This window comes from Dreissena polymorpha, chromosome 10 (genome assembly GCF_020536995.1).
Source record: "Dreissena polymorpha isolate Duluth1 chromosome 10, UMN_Dpol_1.0, whole genome shotgun sequence".
Lineage (NCBI taxonomy): Eukaryota > Metazoa > Mollusca > Bivalvia > Myida > Dreissenidae > Dreissena > Dreissena polymorpha.
Window position 1 is genome coordinate 53,533,479 of NC_068364.1, and position 27,715 is coordinate 53,561,193.

General features: G+C 36.1%; 1 protein-coding gene across 1 annotated transcript in view; it reads right to left on the reverse strand.

The window, feature by feature from the left end:
- Positions 1–4,301: 4,301 nt before the first annotated feature.
- The window catches only part of LOC127847434 (dipeptidyl peptidase 4-like), a 52,332-nt gene continuing 28,918 nt past the window's right edge, over positions 4,302–27,715 (reverse strand). The window contains exons 3-25 of the mRNA XM_052379342.1: positions 27,494–27,589; positions 24,610–24,707; positions 23,819–23,893; positions 23,375–23,427; positions 22,668–22,743; positions 21,801–21,930; positions 20,984–21,144; positions 19,962–20,056; positions 18,968–19,091; positions 18,210–18,248; positions 17,110–17,229; positions 15,747–15,838; positions 14,697–14,747; positions 13,843–14,021; positions 13,264–13,368; positions 11,664–11,739; positions 11,272–11,466; positions 10,691–10,742; positions 10,076–10,175; positions 9,417–9,481; positions 7,847–7,919; positions 7,290–7,363; positions 4,302–6,583 (exon numbers count right to left, since the gene is read on the reverse strand). Of these exons, the coding sequence (XP_052235302.1) occupies positions 6,410–6,583; positions 7,290–7,363; positions 7,847–7,919; positions 9,417–9,481; positions 10,076–10,175; positions 10,691–10,742; positions 11,272–11,466; positions 11,664–11,739; positions 13,264–13,368; positions 13,843–14,021; positions 14,697–14,747; positions 15,747–15,838; positions 17,110–17,229; positions 18,210–18,248; positions 18,968–19,091; positions 19,962–20,056; positions 20,984–21,144; positions 21,801–21,930; positions 22,668–22,743; positions 23,375–23,427; positions 23,819–23,893; positions 24,610–24,707; positions 27,494–27,589 (2,303 nt within the window). The 3' untranslated portion in view covers positions 4,302–6,409. The remainder of the gene's footprint in view (positions 6,584–7,289; positions 7,364–7,846; positions 7,920–9,416; positions 9,482–10,075; positions 10,176–10,690; positions 10,743–11,271; positions 11,467–11,663; positions 11,740–13,263; positions 13,369–13,842; positions 14,022–14,696; positions 14,748–15,746; positions 15,839–17,109; positions 17,230–18,209; positions 18,249–18,967; positions 19,092–19,961; positions 20,057–20,983; positions 21,145–21,800; positions 21,931–22,667; positions 22,744–23,374; positions 23,428–23,818; positions 23,894–24,609; positions 24,708–27,493; positions 27,590–27,715) is intronic.

Here is a 27,715-nt window from a genome sequence, read left to right on the forward strand (position 1 = left end):
TTATCCCCCGAAACATTGACAAACTCACCGCGTCTTTGTAGTAATGGATGTAACACTAATCAGTGTAGGGATTTGCGGGCTACTTTCTTCCATATTCATTTTAGCCCAATTACAATTAATCATTACCGGACACGAAGACTTTCAGGGTCAGTAATGGGTCGGTAAATAATCAAGGGATGGCGGAGGGAGCTATAAATAACTTACGCCTTATGCTTATAACACAATATTAGTTATCTAGCCACACATGTGACGTACGCGGTCAGTCGGTCTGAAAACCATTCCTACACGCCAGAATAGGCGACCGATGTCTTCCAGTTTGCTATATATAACACGGTGTGACTTCAATTTTCTCTCGGAAAGTTGCGTGGTTTGATGTTCCATTTACAAGACCAAACGAGATTTTTAAAGATACCGCGTCATGCGAAAATGGGACTTATGCAATCTGAAACCAACGTAGCCTCACCAGTCCGCGCAGTCTTGTCAGAATATGCATAGTTAGGAGGATACTCAGGAGATTCCACGAAATCATTACTGATATATTGCTTGTTCGTATATAAGATTTAGGTATATCACGTTGGATGTTACGCATTATAAATCAATCAATGTTCTTATGTATGGACCGGTGTGAGAGACGGTCCAGGCCTCTTGATAGAGGTGCAGAGTTTTATGGAGAGGTTGGGACCAGGGACAGATCCCGGTCCCAGCAGGATGATGTGGGTATTAAGAGGAAAAAAAAACAAGGGTTGTCCCGTGTGTGGATTAAGGGCAGGATCTATAATACACCATGTTTAGGCCCGGCATTTCCGCCTGTGTTTCGTCGGGAGGCATGGGAGAATCCGGAGATATACCATGTGCGGTTCAGAGGGTCATATGCCTCATAAATAGTCTGGGTCTCCAGAGCTTTGATGAGGCTATTCTTTTCGTGAACCGCCAGAGGTTGTTTATTCCGGAGCAGTCTTGCCTAAACGATAATTTCAAGGTCTGGTTAGAAAGGGTCTCTCGGAGGTTCATGTTTTACATTCCCCCTATATTCCACGTTGCACGGGTAAACTCGCGGGCGCTCCTCTTCCACTGGAGGGTGTTGGTCGCGTTGCTGAGGTTATGCAGCCAAGAGGCCAGAGACAATTTCCTGGCCCAAAGGTTTGACAGGCGGCGCAGCGTGGTCCAGGCGACTGTGTCGACTCAGGCCACTGAGTTGGTGCAGTGACCCGGACCAGATAGGTGTATGGCGGTCCAGACAACTGGGTCGACTCGGGCAACTGAGATAACACAGGGAGCCGGATCAGATCGGAGTGTGGTTGTGGAGGCTCAGGCGACTGTGTCGAGTCCAGAGATGGATTTGATTCAGAGACCCGAGCCAGTCAGTTGTGAAGCGAAAGGGGCCCAGGTGATGGCGTCGGCTAAAGTGACAAAGTCGATTCCAGAGCCCGGAACTTTGGTGGACGAGTGTGAACGGGGCGATGAGGTTGAAACCTGTGGTTCGTGATTGGATTTCGGCTGGACATGCGAAACTCACCGTATTCGACAGCCACTTTCGCTTGGACCGCAGTTGTAAGGCGACAAAGGTTTGTTCTATTGAGGCGTTGGTGGGGCATATCGTGGGGCCAATGCCTGAGGTAGCGGTGCGGGTAGATGGGGGAATTGCAGTTTTCTGAGATCCACCCAACTACCCAAGGGAACATCCCAGTGTCACTGGCTTCGGTTCGGCTGTCGGGTTGCATCCTATGGCGCCTTTAAGGGAAGTTAACGGGATGGTAGGACAGGTGAAGAGATAATTGAGTAAGGATGGGGTGGTAGTGCTTGGAGAGATCGGTTTAGACAGATCCGTGCCTGAACGAGAGTGGAGTAGGCAGGAGGAGATGTATGTGGGGCTGTTAAAGCTGGCTTGCCCATGCGACCAGTGATTTTGCATATTCGGCGGCGGGACACGTACTCTTGTGAGGCTAGTGCCCTTGCCCTCCGTCTCATGCAGAAAAACGTAGGTCCTACACAAAGAATACACATTCACTGCTTTACGGGAACTCTCGATCAGGTTCTGAGTTGGTCCGCCGCATTCCCTCGTTGTTACTTTAGCATCTTGGGTCTGGCTGCACGTTTTGATGAGGTGCAAAAGTCAGCTGTGCGAGGGATTTCGACCGACCGACTTATAGTGGAGACCGACTCTCCCTACTTGCGAGTCCTGAGTAATAAAGACAATTTCTCCGGCCTACGTAGGTGAGTTTGCGAATGTTGTGGCCCAGATCCGAAAGGTGACCCTCATGGAGATATTACGTACTACTGCTGAAAGGGACATACGTCTTTATAACCTGTAGGGGAGTCGGATACTTGAACTAGTCTGTTGGCGAGTTGGGGGTCGAACCATATGAGGGTACCACGTTTGGTGGCGCCCTTTCAACTAGTGGTTGAGGCGGTCGGATGTCTGTTAGACACTAGCCAAGAGGTATTGATATTTGAATGTGTATGCTATGTATCAGACTGGAATTGGATCCTGTGGTTATTGAACTCAATAATGAAATAGGAGTAAGGCCAAATATTGGAATATGGGTAAGGATTCAGTAAGGTGATCTATGCTTAAGGGAAGGAAGCGTTTGGTCAAATAATTAAATGAGCGCTCGGGTTTGTTAAAATAAACTACAGCGGTCAAATAATTAATGGGTAATGCAATGGAAAAACTAGGCCATAATTTTTCCGATCTGTAAGTATAAGATTGTGTAGTCTTGGGACGTGGTATTGGGGTGTGGCAGACTGTCTTGGTGGGATAAAGAGGAGGGCTATGAAATGGGGAGGAATATGGTGAAATTGACCGGACTGTCAATGGACCATCCAGTCAGTTTTGCCCAATTGCCCTCTTTACCGACAAACGCGCTTATGACGTAATAATGACGCCAGTGTGTGTGTGCAGATAACAACCTTCTTGACAAGACGTTCCATTATATCTTGTGGAGAGTTATTATGCGCTTGTACACACTGTTGACGATGGAATCTACCCAAATCAACTTTCTAAGGTAAGTTCTTTAGTGTTTTATTGCTTAAGGTCAACTATTGGAATATGGGGTAGGATTCAGTAAGGTGGTCGATGCTTAAGGGAAGGAAACGTTTTGTCGAATAATTAAATGAGCGCTCGGGTTTGTTAAAATTAACTACAACGGCCAAATAATGAATGGGTAATGCAATGGAAAAACTAGACCAGAATTTTTCCGATCTGTAAGTATAAGATCATGTTGTGTGGTTTTGGGACGTGGTATCGGGGTGTGGCAGACTGTCTTGGTGGGATAAAGAGGAGGGCTATAAAATGGGGAGGAATATGGTGAAATTGACCGGACTGTCAATGGACCATCCAGTCCGTTTTGCCCAATTGCCCTCTTTACCGACGAACGCGCTCATGACGTCATAATGACGACAGTGTGTGTGTGCAGTAAACAACCTTCTTGACAAGACGTTCCATTATATCTTGTGGAGAGTTATTCTGCGCTTGTACACACTGTTGATAGTACACACATAGATGTTACAACGCAACTTAAGTAATAACCCATAAATAAATCCATACGCCTAAGACCCGTCATTTCGTCAAACATCAATGGGCCGTGAAGAAACTCGAACTTGATCTGTAATACATGTAGGAGGATTCACACACCAAAAATCTGAAAGCGTTTAGGAACAAAACTTCGGAATTAAAATACCGGACAGACGGACAACACCACAATAATATCACTCTTCATTCCGTCAGGGATTAACGAAAAAGGGAGAATACTTAAGTTTCTACAAATTCTCTTCAGAAAAAACTCCATATACATTTCATTCACTGTTATTGACTGACAAACACACGTTTTGAGCATGACTAAATTCTTCGATTGTATGAATTATGTGGACACATGTGGTTGGTCTCCTTAAGAAGAAAACAAACCATGTCCTTAGAAATTTGATTTTTTTCTTAAAGTACTAGTAAAAAAACACACAATGTCTTTAAAATAGCATAACAATTATTAATAATATATAAAAGCATCATGTATATAAATGGTATATACACATTATTAAAAAAAGAATTAATACTTATTGTACTAATAACATTAAGAAACTACTACTACTACTACATCTACAACTACTACAATTACTACTACTACTTTTACTACTTTTACTACTACTACTACTACTACTACTACTACTACTACTACTACTACTACTACCACTACTACTACTACTACTTCAACATCTACTAGTTATACTACTACTACTACTACTATGATGATGATGAGGATGATGATGGTGATGATTCGTTTAGACAAGACTTCCTTTAATCAAAATTCCATTACAGCGGAATTAGTCGACCCTGATAAGCCTGTGCGCACGACAAAGGCCAATCTGGGACGAAATTTTTGCAGATGCATTTCGCCCAGTTTTCTCAGAATGATACCCATGTGTTCATTCGACTTCCTCATCTTTTGGATTGAACTCACTGATGCTTTTCGGTTAGCCGTAACAATGCAGTATGAAGTCTTCCATGGTGTGTTATAGAGATGCATTTTAGTGATTTTTGAACACAAGTTTGTTTTAACAAGTTTTTATTAAGGAAACACATAATCTTTTGAAGTTTATTGTTAATCGGTATGAATAAGAGTTAACGTCTATCTTAAATGCATTGTCACTTTACCGCATATTAAAACATTCGCACGTCTAGTGTATTCGTTTAAATAAGAAGGGATATTACGTAATCTTCACCACTTATTTGATTTAACACATATACCCAATGTATATACAGTTATGGCCTTACAATCATACGACTTGGTATTGTCGAATTAGTTAATTGTATTAAACCTATCCATACATGCACATTATTGGGCTCATCAAAACGCGTCTTCAGAGAAAAGATTTTATACTTCAAATACAAGTCTGAAATAATTGTATATAGTCTTAATATTTCATAACAATTAACAATCGTAGGTATCTACAGATAAATAAAAAATATTGATATTATAATAGCAATACTAGTAATAATAGTAATAATATTAGAAATTATTATTATCATCATTATTATTTGCAACAACAAAACATTTAATTATTATCATAATAATAATAATAAGAGGAAGAAGAAGGAGAAAAAGAGGAAGAAAATAGGACGAAGAGGAAGAAAAAGAATAAGATAATAAGAAGAAGACGACGACGAAGAAGAAGAGAAGCCATTATAATACTAACACATATATAAACCAGAAGTATTAATAAATTAACACAAACACACACGATTGCACAAATATTATTGATAGTAATTGTAAAAAAAAATGGAATCAAATCAGTCCTAACATATTTTGTAAACAACATAACGGTATGTATTAGACATTAAGAATATTATTATAATAACAAAATATCAGAATTGTAAATGAAATATTTCACTCATTATAACTTTGGCATGTATATGGTTTTTACTGTACAGCATAAGTGAATACCTTTCACGAATCGAAACATATTTGCAACATGTTTTAAATGTAAGTTATAGTAGACGCTTTCTTGCATATAACGCCACCAACTTTTCATACACATATAAGTAACACTTCAAGTTTAAAAATCAATATCCAGCTATGTGTGTAAAACGTTTTGATTGAATCACATAACTAGATGTTTAGGAACGTATAGTACAGGTTACATGTATCATAGTAATAATAATATAAACCGTTTGGGTGTTTGTTTGCTTTGCACAACTATTTATCATAAAGATCACTCTGAGTTTACTTTATCTGTACAACGACTTCAGAAAACGGTAAAGAGATCAATTCAACTAAATAGTCCAATATTCGACTTTAATCCTTGCAGTTTAAATCATGTTTGGGTTTAACTAAATGCTTTAATTTGATTATTATTTGAGTTGAAAAAAGCTAGACAAATGCTCAATATATACGTTGGAATTAATGTTGTTAATTGCATTTTTGTAAATATCACACTTTTCTGTAATAAGCGTAAGGGACTTCACTCATTTGAAGCTCATAGTCGTTCACGTTATATCAGATCAAATGTTTTTGCGTCATATTTCCACATTATGCAATGTTGATACATTCAGTGTAATAACACTCAACACTTTCCTCGTTTCAATTCGCATATTTCTATATATTTGTAGTAACTCCTCATCGGCTGTTTTTCTTACCGTTGACGAAGCTTTTCCCAAAAGAACAAATTGTCAGTTCCAAGTGTATATAAATTGTTTAAGATTATGTCATAAAGTTGTAACCAACATCACTTATTGGTCAAATCATTTTTATTTAAAACAAGCGTGACATTCTTAACAGTTTTGGGTACGCTTCATGTAAGTCACTGTTAACCACATCTATGCATGGCAAGAAGTCCATTTTCCAATAAATTCAATTCAACGCAAACTGATGTACTATCATCGCATCATGATTTTGTATTCCTCGTTTGAATGCCTTTATTCTGTTTCCTCTTCTTCCGGTGGATCCACGTCTTTCTCAGACGGCTCACTAATGAACTCAATGATGCTCTTCGGTTTGCCGTAACAATGCAATATGAAGTCCTCCATGGTGTTATACAGATGCATTTTAGTGCTTTTCCCGTTAAGAAAATGGTTCTCGTCGGGGTATATCTGCATTGTTACAAAGGTAATTAAAGTATGACTCACAATAAACATGAAAAAGTTGCGCTAAATGTGATGGGCTTTATATTTAATTAATTTTACAATATGCACTTTGTCTAGAATTGTGCTATGTCAGACTAAACGCCGATTGCCCGTTGTGTTGAAGTTCAATATCCATCTGATACAGCTAATGTTTCATTTTGCTATATAATCAGCATTTTTTATTTGTTGTTTACATCAAAACAAACGATCATTTTTTTAAATAAATAACCAAAATATACGTACATTTACTTGTTTTGAATATTGCACGTCGAGATAATATATGACTCAAGACATATATTACCATTGTAACGAAACCCTTGTCACCAAGGTAAATGAACAATCGCATAACCCTTACATGGCAAAAAAAACGAAACAACATTACACATATGAATGATTAAATACAAAAAGTCCAATTTGAGGTCACAGTGGTGTAGTGGATATGGTGTCTGCCTGGCGATCAGCAGGTCACGAGTTTCAGCCCACTGTGGGAGCGTTCTGTAGATTACCCCAATAGACATCTCTTAACAACAGGAACACGAATTTAAGTAATTCGCCACCGTAGATTTGAGCAGCGTGCCTGTATGAAGCGTTGACCATGTAATGTATGCAATAGTTAATCAAATCAAAGCCATACGTAGCTCCTATGTGTTTTGAATTCGTACATCTCGCATACCTGTTGGCGGAAGTAAACATCTTCTTCCACTAATGCTTTGATAAGTTGAGCAGAATTCTGGAAATGAACGTTATCTGAAATGACAGTAATGCAAAGTACATTTTAATCAAGGACATTTTGCTATGGTAAGTGCCTTAAAATTATCGGTTCAAAGATGTTGGTACTTATGTATGCACTAAATTGGTTTTGACATAAACTAAAAACGAACATAACGATCAGATGACGAAAACGGATATGAGGTTAACTCAATCTGTTCCCATTGATATTGGAACTTAATATCTATTTCACGCCATTACAACACATTCATTTTAATATTTGTCTTTACTAGATCATTATGTATCTACTATAATCTTTTTTTAAAGTCAGAACTTGGGAAATTGTGTCAAGTAGGTATTTATACATTCTCTGAAAAGAGCCATATGTTTTATCAACATGTCTGCATATTCGAAAAACCCGCAACATAAGCATTGCAACAACAATGTGTATACACGTATCGTCAAAATGCACACATATATAACGATAATTGTATGTTACAGCGATTGAACATCATATCTTACCATCACCGGTTCCATGTATAATCATAAATCTAGCGGACTTGAAGTTGGATGCATATTTTGATATGTTCGCCGCCTGCAAAAGAATTTTTAAAAAGTCCAATATTTCAATAGTGATGACAGTGCACGCATATATACGGGCAGTGTCCTTAACAAACTCCTGCATGCTGTATAAAAAAAGACCCGCTGTATAAAATTGCTTTCATGTCATTTGTTTATAGCGATTCTCCAGACCAGCCAAGTCCTCCGCCCAGTCTGGTCAAGGTCTACCCAGTCCACAGATAAAACAATTGAACCTTGTGTAAGCTTCTAGAGGACAGCTCACACTTGATGTATGTGGCAATAGACCCACTTCCGTATGATTCGGGGTATAAGATTATAATTGTTTACAGCCTGTTAGTCATTAGCGATTCTTTAAATCCTATAATTTCTGTTGAAAAAAATATGTATGTAAACGACTTTGTAAAATATCTATGCAATAAGTTCTGAATTCTTAAAGGTATTCTACTAAAATAAACAATTGCTTATCAGAAACAAGCGATTGGTTCTAAAATTCAATACATTTATGCTTTTGCAATACTTAATATGTTCAAATGAGTTATTTCCCTTTAATAATATCCAGACAATATCCAGAATAGACAAGACGTCCGAGTTTCATTTAGTTCGTTGAACTGAGGTTTTACGGCAAATGCCATAACTTAAAGTGGGGTATGCATGATTTTGTCAAATATTTATGAATTTATATAAAATGTGTAAAAACCTTATTATACATATATTTCAATATACATTAAAATAAAAGTTAAGTAGAACATTTGTGGGAAATACGAATTAAGCCAGATATTTAATTCTGCAATCGAAAATGTCTGTACAGTCGAATTCGCCAGCATGTCTATCATGCATGTACGATGTGGATCTAAATTTAGTTTTACGGATCATTTTAATTTCCTGCTACGATATCTATTCATACGACACACTAACACTAACTCCGATCATAATAAAAAGACGAATGCTTCGGTTTTTGTAGGAAATTATGTACGAAATATATTCGTCACAATCGGCTCGGGGCGCTCATTTGTCTTTTTTTAATTTTATGAAATTCGTCTTCAATGGATAATTTTCTTTCCTATTTTGTGTTATTGTAACATATTTTTATCAATATATTACAATTTAACACATATAAAAATCGTGCATAACAATTTTAAGCATACGTATTTAATATCCAGACTTATTCCGATATCTTATTCCATAACAGCATTGCGTTAATGTTGATCATTTGATGTTTATCATGGAAACAAACATTAATAACAAGAACAAATATGTTAACTTTCTTAAACGTCTTTCAGAAACAACATGACGTCTCACAAACGTGAAAATGCTTTCATGTACATTTTTGCAATTTATGTTATCACTTTCTATACATATTTTATTTAGATCAATTGACATATGACACGAAAATCTGGTATATGTATAAAAACACTGTTTACACCGTATATCAGTGTACACGTTGTTTAATGCACAAGCGAAATAATATCTTACAAACACAGATACCGATTTAGATAAATAAAACACTTACGTTATAACCTCCTAAATTATCGTTGGCTGTAGGCAGACCCATGTAACGCTCAGTAAAAACGGAATCTAAAACAATCTGTTCAATGAAATAGTGTATGATTGGCAATATAACGATTAGGTAACCAAGCAATATAATCTATACTCATAAATGTACTTCATCACAGTATATGCGGTCATTGCATATGGTATACCATGTACTCCGACTGCTTTGTTATACCAGTTAGCATAAATAACCTTAACGCGTACGTTCAGAACAGTCAGTGAGTGATTGTTTATTGAATAAGCGAGTCACGAAAACACATGTCTGTTAAGCGGATATTCTATTCATATTGTACATTATATACACTTGGGGATACTTGTATCAGCGCATTTTTCATCATGTATTAGCACCTATGTATCTATTCATTTGTATGGAAGCTCAAGATTTATTGAGAAACTCTCGAGTCTATTTCCAGGGTGAAATCAATTATTGGAGCATTAAGGGGACGTCTAGAAAACGTTCCTGAGGAGGGGATCAAATCCCGTGTATAACACTTTTGTTTTCAATTATACGGTTTAGAATGTCGAAACATGTGTTTATCCTGAATAAAATGGCATACATTTACTAAACGTATTTAAGCACGACAATTATAATGAACTATTTATAAATGAGAGTTTTACCATAGTAACGCAAATCTGTTACTGGGGAAACAGCCATACCGCATCGGAACGCATTCGATGCGCGCGCTATAACGGAAGCCGTCAGAAAACCTCCATAGGACTGTAAAAACCAGTTTCAATTTAGAACAACCGACTTTTGCATGCAGTTTAAATGATTCGCGTCATTCGAAAATGGATCTTATGTCATATGAAACCCGAGTACCTCCAGCCCAGCCTGCGATCCGCAAATGAGAAAACGAAAACTTGATTGACTTAATTGAGATTGTGCAGGCTAGTCAGGATATGGAAAAAAGTCCATTTTCGCTTGACGCGGTTAATAGTTACTTACTGTGACAATATTTGTGTTTAAATTATCAAAGACATGTCGACCAACTACGGATGATATTTTTCGAAGCAATTTAACTTGTTTTAAATTGTGGTATTTTCAATATGCATCGGTGTAAGTATGTTTATTTGATTTTCTGTTGTGTGTCAATTAACATAAAACAATTTTTGTCTGTATAAAGTCGGCAGTAGAATCTATTACTCAGACGAATTCCAAATATTAGTATATAAAATTCAGACATTATGGATCGTTATGTTTTCAAGGTTTCTGCAAGACAAGCATATACTTACTGCGCCCCATACAGTGGTATTTTCGTTCACATAATGTAGGTTGTTAAAATGACTGAAAATGTTATTAAACAATAAATGGTATTTGCTGAATTAATATCAGTATCTTATTACAGTTGATTTAATATTCACACAACAGCGAGGCTTGTGTGTTTGTGATATTAAATAGGAAAAGTGATTATTGATTAAACATCAATGTAATAAAATAATACTATTTGAATATCATTAAAAATGATTTTATGCCGTTAGTTGGTACGGTAAAATAGAGTTAATGTTCAAATGAAGCTCATATGATACACTTTTTTTACACGAATTAGAAGGGTATTAGCAGAACATGTCCACGTTTTTTAACAAACTTACCATTATATAGCATGATTACTTAATGGCGATGCTTTTGTTTGCCTACCTGTCTAACCAATCGAATTTACTCTGCTGTAGAAGTAGTTTATTTATAAATACGTTAACATCAAAGTCATCAACATGAATTTTTACTTAAAATATTACGTATTTCATTAACTAAGTAAATATTGATTGTGTTTAAAATATTTTTAAATTATTATAAACGATACTATTGAACGACCTACTTAGCAGCGGTAATTATATCATCCGCCTCCAGTTGGCCCAGCTGTTTATACACGGCATGCATCCACCTGTTGCCACGCCCCCCAGAACCACGCCCATCGACAAACACAATAATGACGCTATGGCAACTGCACAGGTACTGCTCCCATCCGATATTAAACTCCTTGGTGACGAGCTGCGTACCAGGCGAACCATTTCTGAAGTAAAATTGATTACACTTTTATACTGTGTACCACACATATTTCTTACAAACACACATTGATTATACGTACTACTTGCAATTATGTCAATCGTCGATAAACTCACTTTTAAAGATTTCAAACAGGTGTTATGAAAACAAGTATACTAACAGTGAATCAAGCAACATGATTTATTCTTAAGGCAAACAACTTACACTTTAAATAAAATGTTGTATGTCGTTATTTCTTCCTTCCTAAGTACTGGAGGTAATAGAGCCTTGACCCACATGTCTGCAAACAAACGGAAAACAGCATGGAGCCATTAAAATTCTCCCTTTTTCATGCATACAAAAACAACATTATTTTCATCAAACGCTGTTTTTAGTAGATGAGATAGTGGATAAATGTCCTTGAATAAAATAGCCTTGATTTTAACTAGCGGCTAGTGCGACATTTGGAGTTACTGCATGCTTCAAATGTTACTCATAAGCATACACAGTAAACTTTAAAACAATGTATTAAATTAAACGAGAATCAATCCTATGATCGCGATGTCACCAAGGCCACGACTTAACAGAGAATCATACATACGATAGCGATGTCACTCAGGCAACGACTTAACTGAGAATCATACATGTACGTACGATCGAGATGTCACCAAGGCCACGACTTTACAGATAATCATACGTGCAATCGCGATGTCACCTAGGTCAGAACTGTACATAGAAAAATGCATACGATCGCGATGCAACCAAGGCCACGACTTTACATAGAATAATACGTACGATCGAGATGTCACCAAGGCCACGACTGTACAGAGTGACATACGTACGATCGCGATGTCACCAAGGCTACGACTTAACATAGAAAAAAGCATACGATCGCGATATCACCTAGGCCACGACTTTACATAGAAAAATGCATTCGATCGCGATGCAACCAAGGCCAGGACTTTACAAAGAAAAATGCATACGATCGCAATGCAACCAAGGCCTCGACTTTACAGAGAATCAAACCTACGATCAAGATATCACCAAGGCCACGACTTAACATATAAGCATACATACCATCGCAATGTCACTAAGGCCACGACTTAACATAGAATCGTACATACGATCGCGATGTCACCAATGCCACGACTTAACAGAGAATCATACATACGATAGCGATGTAACCAAGGCCACGACTTAACTGAGAAGCATACATTCGATAGTGACGTCACCAAGGCCACGACTTAACTGAGAACCATACGTACGATCGAGATGTCATCAAGGCCACGACGTTACATAGAAAAATGCGTACGATCGCGATGCAACCAGGGCCACGACTTTACATAGAATCATACGTACGATCGAGATGTCACCAAGGCTACGACTGTACAGAAAATCATACGTACGATCGCGATGTCACCAATGCAACGGCTAAGCATAGAATCATATATACGATCGAGATGCCACCAAGGCCACGTCTGTACATAAAATCATACGAACGATCGCGATGTCACCAATGCTACGACTTTGCATAGAAAAATACGTACGATCGCAATGCAACCAAGGCCACGACTTTACAAAGAAAAATGCATACGATCGCGATGAAACCAAGGCCACGACGTTACAGTGAATCCTACGATCGAGATGTCACCAAAGCCACGACTTAACATAGAATCATACATATGATCGCGATGTCACCAAGGCCGAGACTTATCATAGAATCGTACATACGATCGCGATGTCACCAAGGCCACGACTTTTCAGAGGATATTACGTACGTTCGCGATGTCACCAAGGCCACGACTTTACAGTGAATCATACGTACGATCGGTTTCCTCTTTGTCGATGGGAAGCTTAAGGAACTCCGCCACAGCCAACGAATAGTCGTCCAGTTTGGTCCGCAAGTCCGCGTTGTCCTCGAGGACTGTCACTGTTATCAGGAGACGTTTATCAAAATTAGCCATGTCATTAAAAATGTGTCGTTTTTCATATGCTACCAGCGTAGCTCCAGACCAGCCTTAAAAATCTCGCAGTCTGGTCGTCAGCTAAGCTGACAGCTATTAAAGCACACCAGGTTGCATGGTTTAATTTGCGGGCAGTGTATCTCCTTACCAGCGAGTGCGAATTCGCAGGCTGGTCTTAAGGTCAGCTGGCCTTAAATGACATAAGACCCTTTTTCGCATGAAACAGGTTTAATGCGCATGCACTTGCAAAACACTGTATGATTCCTAGTTGTTATGAATTGCACTTAAAGTTTATAATTACAATGTACGAAACAGACATACACAAGTTAAACACTTCCGTTTGGGTATTCGCATAAACACGCATTCATTCGTTAACAATTAGCCTGTTTCAAGATTAAGTTAAAATGTGTTATTTCAATTGGAATCCAAAACAGACGTACCTAATCCATTTTCAGTGGAGTAAAGATAGAAGATAGGAATCCCTGGTCCTTTGCAGGCAAGTATGTAATATTTTCCAGACGACGTAAACGTAGCGTCGACGTACAGGCAGTCTTCCGAGACGTCACACGACAAGCATTTAATCGATTTGAAGTCAGGGCTGTCTTTTTGGACCGTCGATCTACAGGCATTTGAAATATATAACAATTCTTATATCTTTGAAAAATTCAAAGTGTGTTAACTGCCGAACGTACATAAATATTAGTGTGAACAGTATGAAGAACTTTGAATGACAACTTATTTATTGCGCTCCAGTATAGTACCATATCTTTATAGTCAAACAGACGGATCAACCTGGTAACAACCCTTTTTATAGAATATACTATGAAAAGCCTCAAAAGTAAGTGTCATATGTCAATTAGCCGAGATGTTTTGGAAAACAAGACCAAATGCATTTGCGTAAAATATCGTCCTAGATAACCGTGTCCATGCGAACTCACACTGAATTCATAGGCTTGTCTGCTTATAGGGTCTCTTCTCAACACAAATTCAGTTCAATTAATAGGATTGCTCATTTAAAGGAAGTATCCTCTAAACGAAAATGCAGTCTTTGCAGAATATGTCGTCCCGGATAGGCCTGTGTGGACTGCACAGTCTAATCTGAGACGACGCTTTACGCACATGCATTAAGCCCCGTTTTTCCAACGCAATGCTTATTTTTTATTCAGCCGTAACTCAGAAGGCAACCAAATGTGAAAACCATGACAGTCAACCGGTAATCAATGTAAATAATGCTTGTACCGGAACAATTTAATATTGAAAATAAAAAAGCAAATGGAATGTATTGTACACTTACCTATAAAGATGCTTCGTCGTTGGGTCGCCCTTATTTGTAGCAGTAAAATATCTACAATTAAACATTGAGCCTCGTTCTGGAAAAACTGTGCTTAATGCACTAACGTAAAGTGTTGTCTCAAAGTAGCCAGTGCAGTACGCACAGGCTTATCAGGATGAACACTTTCCGCTTGAATTGGATTTTCACAACAAGAGAATAACTTTTAACTAAAATAAACAAAAGCGGAGAGTGTTGTTCATGTTTGGACTGTGAAGACTGTTCATGCTAATCTGGGACGGCACTTAACGCACATGCATTAGACCCAGTTTTCTCATTACATGGCTTATATGATAAACATTTATCTCGTTGCATTGCGACGATGAACAATGATGTTAAAGTGATCAACACTTTTCAGATTATAGTTTATATCCAACGCATATATAGTTTATAAAATACACATATAAAGATAGTATGGTTGAAGTCTTTCACCATATTTAGACTGCTTTGTATAATTTTGACAGCATTTAGTTTCTATACGCATTATACTCTACGCGTAATTTTGTGGTGTGGTGTCTCAAAGATTGAAACCACAGAACAAATATTATGGACCAGTCCATTACGTTAGTTAGGAAATAGGTATTGAGTGTAGAAATTAAATACCGAGGTTCGGACGAATTCCTTGTATTTGGTATATGAACTATTGCGAATGTCGAGCAAGCATCACATACTTAACTGGGGTATCGGATATACGATCTGTAGCAAAGATAAAGAACACATCGTATATATAGTCCGGAATAAAGTATACCGACTTATGCGATATTCAAATCAAGGTAGAATACCAAGCCATGAATTTGGTATTTAAAGCGTAGCAAATATCGGGCAAAGACCTGACACGTCTTCGATATCTGCTTACGTTATAATACCGTATACTCAACTAAATTTTGTTTTCGTTATTGAATTTCCATAATCGTTTATCAATCAAATAGGGATTTATGTACAATTTAAGAACATACAGGACAAAAAGAAAACATCAGCTAGACAAGCGAAGCTTAGCGAGAATCAATATCTTACATTTGCTCGAGGCTATTGTCGTATCCTACAATGTCAAATACATCCCACTGTCCCGCTGTTATAAATGTTTTGGAACCATCGCTCAATGTTCCCTGAAAATGAAACAATTGACATGAAAATTAATAGGGTATGGCTAAACCCATTTATGCCTAGCGTCTAGAAGAAAGGTCTTGGCAAACAGCGTAGACCCAGATGAGACGTCGCATGATGCGGCGTTTCATCAGGGTCTGCGCTTTTTGCTTAAAGGAATTTCTGTAAGAAATATTCTAAATATAGATATAAATATACTAGACATCCCTTATTTTGGAAATAAATTGATCCAATGTAGAAGGATTGGAGAGTCCAGTCCACTAGGCTTAAATGGTGTAACTCGGCATTCGAAAACATTGTATACTCACCCAGATATATGTTGCTTTCAAAACATTTACACACTCTGACGAAGTATAGTTTCACCTTCGTATAATACCTGATACAAGAACAGTCTCACATAGATAAAGATTTTAAATTACACTGTATTTTATTTTCATAATTAATAAAAACAACTTAACCTCATCTGAGACCTGCTAATGTTAAACATAAATCTTCCATACATCTGTGCCGTGTTTTTTGAAAAAGGGGTTTAATGCTTGTGCGTAAAGTGTTGTCCCAGATAAGCCTGTGAAGTCCTCACATGCTAATCAGAGACGACTCTCTTTGCCTAAACTGGATTTTTGCTAAGAAGAGACTTTCTGTAAACGACATATACCATAAAAGCGGAAGTGTCGTCCCGTGCAGGCTAATCTGGTACTACACTTTACGCACATGCATTAAACCCCGTTTTTATATTGTTTACAGAGCACGGCCCATTTACATGTTGATCCCAAACGATTTTCTTGTTTTAACTTGCATTAGCGCAGAAACACTGTTAATCATTCGCTTTGTGTATAAACAATGTCATACGTCGAGTCATATGGTGCGCATCCTTAGAAATATGCTGTCAATGTTGATGTACACAATGATAGGCTAAATATTACAACATGAGCCAATACAAGGATATGGTCTCGATATTGTAGCCGGGTGGTAAACATAGTGAGCAGGCAGCCCGGGACTAGAACAAAGGATCTCCCACATACAAGGCGAGTGACCTTTTCACCAATACCGCTTAAGTTTGATTCCTCGGGCGGGATTGGTGAAAAGATATTTGCCGGCACAGTAAGCTCAGTTTTGACAGCACTCGCCTTGTAATCGGTTGGTACCATGTTCAAGTCCCGGAATGTCTGCACACTTTTCTCCAGCAACTACATTATGCCTAATGGTCATAGTATAGCTAACAAGGTCTTTTGGTGAGTACGCTATACTTAAAAAAACGTTATGAATATATTACCGTAATGTCGCTGTCGGAGTCAACCATGGCGATGTGCTGAAAGCTGCCGGCGGCACCGTCGGTTTGCGGCAAGAGCAGAAAGTACTTGCTGCCATCCGGCTTGAACATCACGGGGCGAAACTGTGCAAAAAAAACGAGGCTCGCTATGGGAAAACAGCTTAATGCAGGTGCTTTAAGTGTCGTTTGAAATTAGCATATGCAGTCTTCACAGGCTAATCATGAACGATACTTTCGCCTTTTTTCCTGTTAAGAAAGTCTCTTCTAAGCAAAAATTCAATTTAGATGGAAAGTGACGTTCCGGATTAGCATGAGCAATCTGTAAAGAGTTAAAATAATTGCCATATTATTGTATTTCACTGTTAACAGTAGTTTGCCAGTGGTGCTGAATGTTTTGTTTGGTAAACAATTATTTGAGGAAATAATACACCTATAAATATACATTTGTTGAAATGATGGTTGTCATAGACGTCAATAACATAACTACATTGAATCTTTCGTCATAGTTATACTCAGTTGTGTTATTGCAGTTGTTTTACGAGATAATTCACCCTTTCCCACTCAGAAGCAAACTGAAAATGCGAGTATTTCGCAGTCTGTTCAGGTTGTATGCTGTTTGCGGCTGATCAGAAACTAAATTTTGAAATGCAGTCTTAAAAACTTGTATCTAGTAACAAATGTTTTAATTAAATTTAACTTTCTTAGGGACTACAGATGCATACAAAATATGTATCTAAGTGGTAAAGGATTATTAATAAATCTAGAGTAAAAATATTTAAATTGTATAAGCAATTTAGCCCTTTTCAGTCAAATTGCAGTCCACAAAACATTCATTCGTCATGAAGGTTCTTTAATATATCCATGCATAACATTCAGCATAAGGGTAATTACGGCGAGGTGATGACATTGTAATATATGTGTTTGCGCCTTTAATGTCGTAAATGAGTAAAGAATATTGTTTTTATTATATAAAATAATACTTCTAGATGCAGCTAAACGCTTATGGCGTGTTACATAAGACACATCCAAATATTTAAATGAGCTTATGTAAGCAATAGCTGTATGTTTGTCAGAATTTCATTTAAGAATTATTCATTTCTTACCAGGTCGACCCAACCCGTTGATGATTCCACTCTCAAATTCTGAAATACAAAAACACCTGAAAAGTGTAAGTAAAACTGCGACTCTATATGTGAAGTAAATAACATACATTTTGTAAAACTCATCAAGGATATATAATAAAGATAACTCATTTAAAAATACAATACCGCCATTGACCTTTTTTAATCAAACTAGAGCGATTCGATCATATTTCCAACGACGTTAAATCGTTTCCGTTTTATGCTTGATTGCAAACATGAATATCGTTTATTCATATCTGAAAGTTCTTTGTGAATGTAGCGGCAAAGAAGCAACTATTCCGTAGTCGGCAATAATAACATTGTATACGTAAACACAGTTTAGACAGCAAATATGTAAATTATATTTAACAGATTATATTCAATACGCCCAAGTTCATTAACGTGTATTTTGTTACTTTATGACCGAAGTATTTCTGAAAGCCTTTTCATGAATGTTTGAAGCCAAGTCGAGTTGAAAAATAACAAATAAGTGCACATTGAAACCCATACATCAATTAATAGAAAATCCAGAGGATGCGCAATTATAAGCTTTGAGCTCGTATATTATCATTTCAAACGTGTTTTTATATATTCTTTTACGGCGTTTTTTCCTAAATTAAGCAACATAGCTTTTTCTACATACTCTTTGTCACACACGTAGTGGCTGTAAGAGAAAGTTGTAAATGACATATATAAAACATGTTTTCAGTAAGAGCTAGGGCTAACATGTAATAAACTACCGTTTTGCACGATGCTTCATTAGCTTCGCATAGTGACAAAATTGACATGTTCTGCGCACGATTCATCCACGTGACCAGCACATGACTTTCATCCTGCCACGTGACCGAAGTGAAGTAGTAATCGCTGAAAACAAGACGCTTTTATTATGGCATGTAATGTACTTGGATTTGCATAAAAATACAATATAGGACACGTAGATACGTGACTGAGTACCACACGCGATTATAACGTCATGTCCGTATTTTGTGCTTTTTTGGTTAAGTGGTAACTTGCCATGTCAATTTGTAATGATTTAATAACCGTTATTCCGAATCTCACTCCATCTAGTGAAGACTATTTTAACGATGCAATGGTGATTCGTTTTTCAACTGACACGCAGCATTGCTTAATCAACATATGTAATGTTATAAACATATTTTTAATCCGTTTATTAAAGTAACATTACTATTAAAAATCAACGAAAATTTCGTACAATTGTTCGTAAAATAAACTTAACCAATTAAAAATCAGTGTTCCTTATGGCAATTGCCGAAATTTCAACGTCAGATGTGGTCTTGTAAAAAAGATGTTTGTAGAAACAAAATGCTCGTTTTTATCATTGTGTTGTTTATCTATTCATACGACACATGAACACTAAAATGGTGTGCTTGTGTCGTATGAATATATATATTCGCGGGAATAAGTTGTGGCCACAAATAAATACAAACGAGCGTTTTGTATCTACATAAATGTATGTAATCATACCACATCTAGCGTTGAAATTTTGGCTATTGCTATAAGGAACACTGATTGTTAAGGTGTTAACTTTATTTTACGAAATACTTAACGAAATTTTCGTTGATTTTGAGCGTTATAGAGACTTTAACTGTTTGAACAAAACAACAACAGTATAACTTAAACAGCATGGTCTATTCTAACATTTGAAGGCAACTTATTGAGGCATTAGCTTGTATAGGCACGATAAATCTTATTAACATGATTAATAATATTTACATGTTTTTGATCTCACTTGGAACTGGAATCGTTGATGTTGTGTTAGAAATTAAATGGACGACCTTTAGCACTACCTTCGGATTTGGCGTTCCTGGCTGAAAACAAAGCCCTAAATACTGAATGCTCACAATAATGTATACGGCATGTGATACGAAATGTTACACGGTACTATGTAGATTTGTCTTAAGTGCCACTTATTAAACGGTAAATTGCTAATACTATTCTGTGTACAGTCAGTTGCTATAACAATAACGTAAGTTAATGTTAAGTATTCGGAATCAAATAAACAACAAAGAATAATTATTGATATAAATGTGATTCTTGATTTGAACAATTGATTAGTTGGGACTAATTTGTATCGTTTAACTAAAGAACATTATTGGCTGATATTGAAATATTGATAAAACTGGTACAAACACAAAACTTGAAAGCCAACCAAACGATTTAAGCTGTATTCGTCCAAACCGCAAACTTATTTTTTGTCCCCTACCGGTTTCACTGGAGGGCACTTATGGTTTTCGCTCTGTGCGTCTGAGAGTCTGTGAGTCTGTCTGTCTGTCTGTCTGTCTGTCTGTCACGCTTTTCTGGATCCTGCGATAACTTTAAAGGTTCTTCATATTTTTTTCATGAAACTTGAAACATGGATAGATGGCAATATGGACATTATGCACGTCATTTAATTTGTTTCTACGTCAAGAATTATGGTTGCTATGGCAACAAATATACTAGAAATACTGCTGAAAATGGTAGTTTTCTGGATCCTGTGATAACTTTAAAAGTTGTTCATATTTTTTCATGAAACTTGACAAATTGATAGATGGCAATATGGATATTATGCACGTCATTTCATTTTGTTCCTAGGTAAAAAATTAGGGTTGCTATGGACACAAATATATAAATTAAAAACAATAAATATCTGACAATGATGGAATTTCTGACAATGGTGGAGCCGGTAGGGGACCTTTATTGCTTGGCAATAGTCTTGTTTAACATATATTGTTTCACATTTCGAAAAACCTCACCTTCGGATAAGCAAGATGTTCAGTTCTGCCGAACTCGTCACCAGTGACGTCATACATCGCAATATCGTACGTCATCACATCTCTGTCGTCAAAAGAGGCGTAAAGGATATACGAGCCGTCGGGAGAGAACCAGAAGGCCGAATTGGAACGCAGTATTTCCTCTGCAAGCAAAAACTCCATACCTCAAATGATTTTAATCCTTCAATGCTAGGCTACTTGTAATTCAGACATAATGAATTGGTGAATATATATGTGAAATAAATGTGCCCCATCCTCGATATACTTAAGAGTAACACGGTGGAGAAATATGTGAATGAAACTCATACGTTACATTGATTTCTGAGAGATATAACCTTTCACTAGTTTTATCATTTCTATATAATATAAAGTTTGGTTGATATGCACGAAAAAACATATTTGGTAACTAAGCTGTTAAGCTTTGAATACATATTTTAAACATTTGTGCTACAATAGTAATCACAATAAAAAGGAATCAAAAGTCAATTACGTATTCATTCCGTTACGTGCATAACAATTTATTGAAACCAATATATCATATCATAAAACATTTGTAAATATTTACATACACTATCTTATGATTTTGAATGACTTAACATTTACTAGTGTTCTTTCTTCTTCAATCATTCCAATTCCAAGTTAGTTGCTATACTGTTTATCCAGCTTATTCACAAGCAGTGTATGCATTAAACCCAAATAATTGTTATACCATATTACCATCGAACTTTCAATATATGCATGCGTTTCAAATTCAATTTCGTCATATAAGTTCCTTATGTTCAATACAAACTAACTGTACCCTCATAAACCCAATCTGGGACGCCGTTGAAGATTCTCTCGATGTCTTCAAAGCCATCAAATGTGAACTGGATGACATCTCTGCGTGTTGGGTCCCGCATATAGTAAAGGTCGTTGTATTGCACGAACACCTGGGTCAGAAAACTTACGTATATAGATTCAGTACTAACGTTGTAATGACCTGGGTCACACAACTAACGCGTATAGTACAGGTCGTTGTATTGAATTAATACCTGGGTCAGAAAACTGACGCATATTGTATATGTTGTTGTATTAAATCAATACCTGGGTCAAGAAACTAACGCGTATAGTACAAGTCGTTGAATTTAATCAATAGCTGGGTCAGAGCACTTACGCGTACAGTTAAGGTCGTTGTATTGCACGAACACCTGGGTCATAAAACTAAAGCATATAATCGAAGATGACCTGGATAACAAAGCTAATGTATATACCAGTAAAAGTAGAAGCGACATGTTGAATGAAAATATGAGTCTCAGCGCATAATGGAAGTAAAATTGGTAGTATAAAGCGCTACGTATTGAACAAAAAAAAACATTATGACGTAAACAAATGTGTATTGATATATTTGTTTGTAAGAACTACTTTATTAAATTGTCTCAAATAAAGGAATACCTGCAGAAGTGCAAATTAATGAAATGCATGACTGGCTTTGCGAATCGGAATTAAATATATCGATTTAGTACTTGTTAAACAAATCCAACAGAACATGAATATGCAAAGACAATTAAAATTAGTTGTTAATTTCAAAATATATCTACTAAATTATATTTTATTTGTATTGGCTTTCTGTTGTGTTGTGTTGTGTATTTACACGGTTAAGTGACGCAAAACTCAGCATACTTCTTACCAAACTATGCCCGACCGGGGACCAACGCACCGACTGAAACTGGTCTCCATGGACCCCGACAAGGCTATGTGATCGTCTTCAAAAGTAATATTGACGTATTAAACATTGAAAAAAATGCAATGTTGTAGATATATTTTAAATATTTATTTCTAAATGTAAATTACACTTATGTTATAGAGCCTAACACGTTTGCACCGTGCCATCTTTATATATCAAGCATCACATTGCGTTAGGATTACGTTTATCCCTAGAATACACAGACAAAACAGATGACAATTTTGTGTACATTCAACTTCAATCAATGTAAAACCTAAAGTTATATTTACTTTCATGTTTTATGGACTTATTATGCAAAATATACTTTAATGTTGATTTACTTGTTACCAAATTGCTTGATGTTGAACGAAGCTTGTTGATTGTAATTACAAATCCAAAACCACCAATAACAATTACACAAACACCTCATCCTCAGCTACTTAATCTCATATTTAGTCAACAAGATTTACTTTGACTTCTTAATGCTGTATCCGTTACTATTTACATGTTATAACTTTGGCGTAAACATGTAAAAAAAGGGCTGCATTTGAATATATCAGCTATTTTATATTAATAAAAGAATATATAACTATATTTATATTTTGACCATGGCATTATCACTAAATGTCTTATAGCAAACGCGTTTAGTAAAAGGATACAACTCGTCTTACTTCGTGGATATATTGACGACTTTATACTTGGATAATGTTGAATGTCGGTAAACCTGCAATAAACATGATAATGTGGAATGTCGGTGAACCTGCAATTAACATGATAATGTTGAATGTCTGTAAACCTGCAATAAACATGATAATGTTCAATATTGGTAAACCTGCAATAAATATGATTTACATGGTACGAAGATACGTATTTTGGTTGCCAAGTGATTTCATATGTTAAAACTCTTTTAAAGTGATTCTTATCATCCAATCATAAAACACATTTTTTAGAAAAAGGTCAACAGCTATATGTATAATGGATGGTCAAAACTACAATAAAGCACATGTATATAAAAGGCCATTTAGCTACATGGTTAACCCAATTAAACTATGAATATATAGCATATTTGGTAAATAGCTTTAAATTAAGGTATAAGATAATCTCACACAACTCACCTGATAAATGTTATACTGAAAAAGGGCGAACATCCCATCGGCGGATATGCTGAACTGGTCTGTATTCAATACTCTCTAAAAAGAATATGTATACGTTAATTTCACGGAATTAAAGGAATGTAGAAGGATATATCATCATAAAAAGAGGGAGCGAAAGTTAGCAATAATGAGGTCGATATAGTAAGATTGAGTGAGTGAGTGAGCGACTAAGTCAATGCGTGAGTAAATTATTAAGTGAGTGATTGAGTGTGTGTTAGTGTGCGAGTGCGTGCGTATGTGAGTGACTGACTGCCTGTGTGAGCGAGTTAGAAAGGGTGTGTGTGTTTGTGTGTGTGCTAGCGAGTGAGTGAGTGACTGAAATAGTAAGTAAGTAAGTATGCAGCCGAGTGGGAGAGTGTGCTGTCGTGAGTGAATGGGTAAATTGTTATAACAATTCGGACTATATGTATTCACAATCAAACTAATATTTGCTAAATATGTCAAATTCAATAGCGATTAGATGTGCTTATGATTATTTACATTCTTGTGTTATGTTTTCCTTCGCGACAACGTTTGATGGTTAACACGTATTTCAACTTGCTAAATATTTATGATTTGCAAGGAACGTTTTGAGTCAGTGGCCACAACTTTAATCTTTGTGATGTTCATTACTGTATTTATGTAGTGTCATGCACTGTAAAGGATATTGATCACTTAACTTACATGTTGTCTGAACAATTGTTCTCCTAATAAGGTTTTTTGAGTTTCAGTGTTCTCAAACTTAAAATAAAAATTAACGTTAGGTTACTTACGAATGACGAATTATCAAACAAAGGCTGCGTTATGTTTGCCTTGCAATCATACTTGTGAACACCGCCATCTCTGGATCGATACAAAAATGCATCCTCGCCTATAACAGCAATACATAATCATAACACAAATACAGGTAAACATACAAATAAGAACCACTACATGCGTCTGCAGCTTTAAAAACACGCTTACAGCCCGCTAAGGTTAATTTCGGAAACACGCCGTTTCCTGTAAATAAATGTCTGTGAATGTGCATTAAACAATTACGTTTGTAAGTTTTGCGTATCAAGTAGGTCTCGCGTCTTTATTGGAGAAGACTTTTTGGTACTGAATCGCCATGTTAATACAAACTATCTGAGTATGAAAGTGACAAACTGTTTATTTTCATACTCGACCTGAACTCAAAAGTTTTTGTATATAAATTAGACGAACAGTAATGGGTGTTCTGATATTAGCGACGCGACTTTTCTCATATTGTCTAGTGAAAAGCTAATGGAAGCATCGTTAATAATTTAAAACAATTACGCATTCTAATTACTTAAGACTTGTATTATATTTACACCAGTGAAGGCGACCGACACATATGCAATATAAGTAAAGTAAGCTCTTATGAAATTCTATGAGCATTTAAGCGTAAACATTAGCCATCGTGTCTGTTAAAAGATTGATATTGCAAAAGACCAGAATTAAAACGTATTAGATTAAAAGTTGTCTAGTATGCTTGATTACATGCCTATGTCTTTTGACGTCTCTTATATAAATATATATAACTACCGAAAATAAAACTTATTGTAAATGTTGGAGCATCTTGATACTGTAATACATATCGAATATTTACAGTTTTTATTTTATAAGACAACGTATTACAGTTTTGGACATGAATGGCAGTTATTTGATGACCATTACATTTGGTTGAATTTTTCTCTTTATACGTCAATCCATGTATACCAAGCATTTATTACATCCCGACCAAGGATCGCACAGCACCTCTAATCTCCATCAAGATGCACTACCAGCTTTTGTTTAAACTGAATGATATGCGTGATGTTTTCTCACATCAGTTGTTTTCCGTACGGGACACTGATTGAAGCTTTTATTAATAATATATATTGCACATATTGCACTGTATCCTTTCAGAAAAAGGCACTGTACGAAACTTATCACTTGTCGTAAACGTGAAAAGAACAACATGCTCTCATATATATTTTTTAATACGCCAAACAATTCTTTATTGAAAAAAAACGGACCCGGCTATGAATAAAATAATTTCAGATCAAAAGATAATAAAATGTAAGCGACAGCCACCTAACTTAAAACGTCTGTAGCGTCAGTTAACCAAATCTTTCTTTTCATCTCAAAAACCAAGAGTATCAAATGTAATGACCCTAGATGCGCCCTTTGTGGTTATATTATTGAAGTGAATTCTTTTGATTTTAATAGCAAAGTGCAAAATAAAAACTAATATGTCATGTGATATTCAAATGTGATTTATGCATTAGTATGAAATGAATGCAAAAAAAGTATTTAGGCCAAACTGGCGGTAAGCTTAGAAATAGGCGATCTGCCCGTAAGTAACAAATGCGAGAACCATCAACAAGGCATAATAATTTATGCCGTTTAGTAAACATTTAGATGAATGTTCATATTATGAACCAAATTTAAATTATTTTCATTTTATAATCTATTTTTATACAATATTTCAGCTAGGTTATCAAACAACATTATATTTATGTATTTAAACCCCAATGAAATTTCATTAAATATTTATTGACGTTATGACGTCATACATGATATGACGTTATCTTCACGACATTTTGACATTGTAATATATTTTATTATATACCTGTTTAATGCTTTTAACAAAATACAGGTTGTATCAATCGTTGAAATAAAAAAATCCCGTATTACGCAACTCGCTGTTTCCAATTCCGTATTACCATACTAGCCGGACTACTTCGACCCATTTAATGACGTCACATTACACGTACCGAAAATAGAAATATTTTAAATTACAAAATATATTACGTAGTACATCGTGTGACGTCATTTCTGTGACAAAACACAATAGTTTTATCTAAACTCTGTAAGGACATGTTGGACGTGGTATTTTTTAACAGTAAACTATGTGTTAAAACGTATTTTGGAGTGTGTGTTTATCAAGCATAAATGTATATTTCGATAGGAATACAATAAAATAGTGTGGTTTAAACTAAGTTTCGATAAAGACATGGAAGATAGAAGTGGAAGTGCATATCGTGTAAACGTTTTTGTTATAAACATCGGATTAAAATTGTCAACTTAATTGTTATAAAAATTGGACTAACGATGGCCTTAAGGTAAGCGTGTCGGAAACCTGTGTTTTCCCGGTTCGAATGTTTAAACGTTAATTTACATAAACTGTATTCATACGCGTCTTAAATAAACTATGGCGTACCGTTTAAGTCATTGTTTTGTCAGTTTTGTTATAATAAAAAATACATTTGTTAACTGTTTTTGTTAGTTGTTGTACATAATAAAAGGAATATTACGCTAGTCAATTGTTCCAAGTGTTTGTATCACTCTCGTGGCTTGTTCTATTTCGCATCACGGATACGCCATCACACAAGCCACTCGAGTGATACAAACTCTTGGAACAATTGACTAGCGTAATATTCCGTATGTATCACGCCCTGTACCAGCATATGAAAGACCTTGTAGATGTGTTTTTTTTAATTTATCGTTAACACAAAATTCCCAAACAACAAGGCAACACATAATGCACTTAAAGCAATAACAGACAATCAAACACACATAAAAAAGAATGAAAATGGGAGATTTCGTAAGATAACGATAAATTTAATTATGGCGACCAACAAGAAATGTTCAATTTAAAAGACGCAATCTTACCTTTAATAATAATAGGATTGAATGTTTTTGGTTCATATTCGCCTTTGATGAATCCTCTAAAGTCTAGCTTCTTCTTTACGATCTCATCCACTGTCTCTGTTAACAATATAAGTTATTTACAACGGAGTCTATCGGTGAATCGAAGCATATTGTATTTGTTGTAAAATGTATACATTATTAGCGATTTACCCATCCTCATGCACGCATTATTAAAGGGGCTTT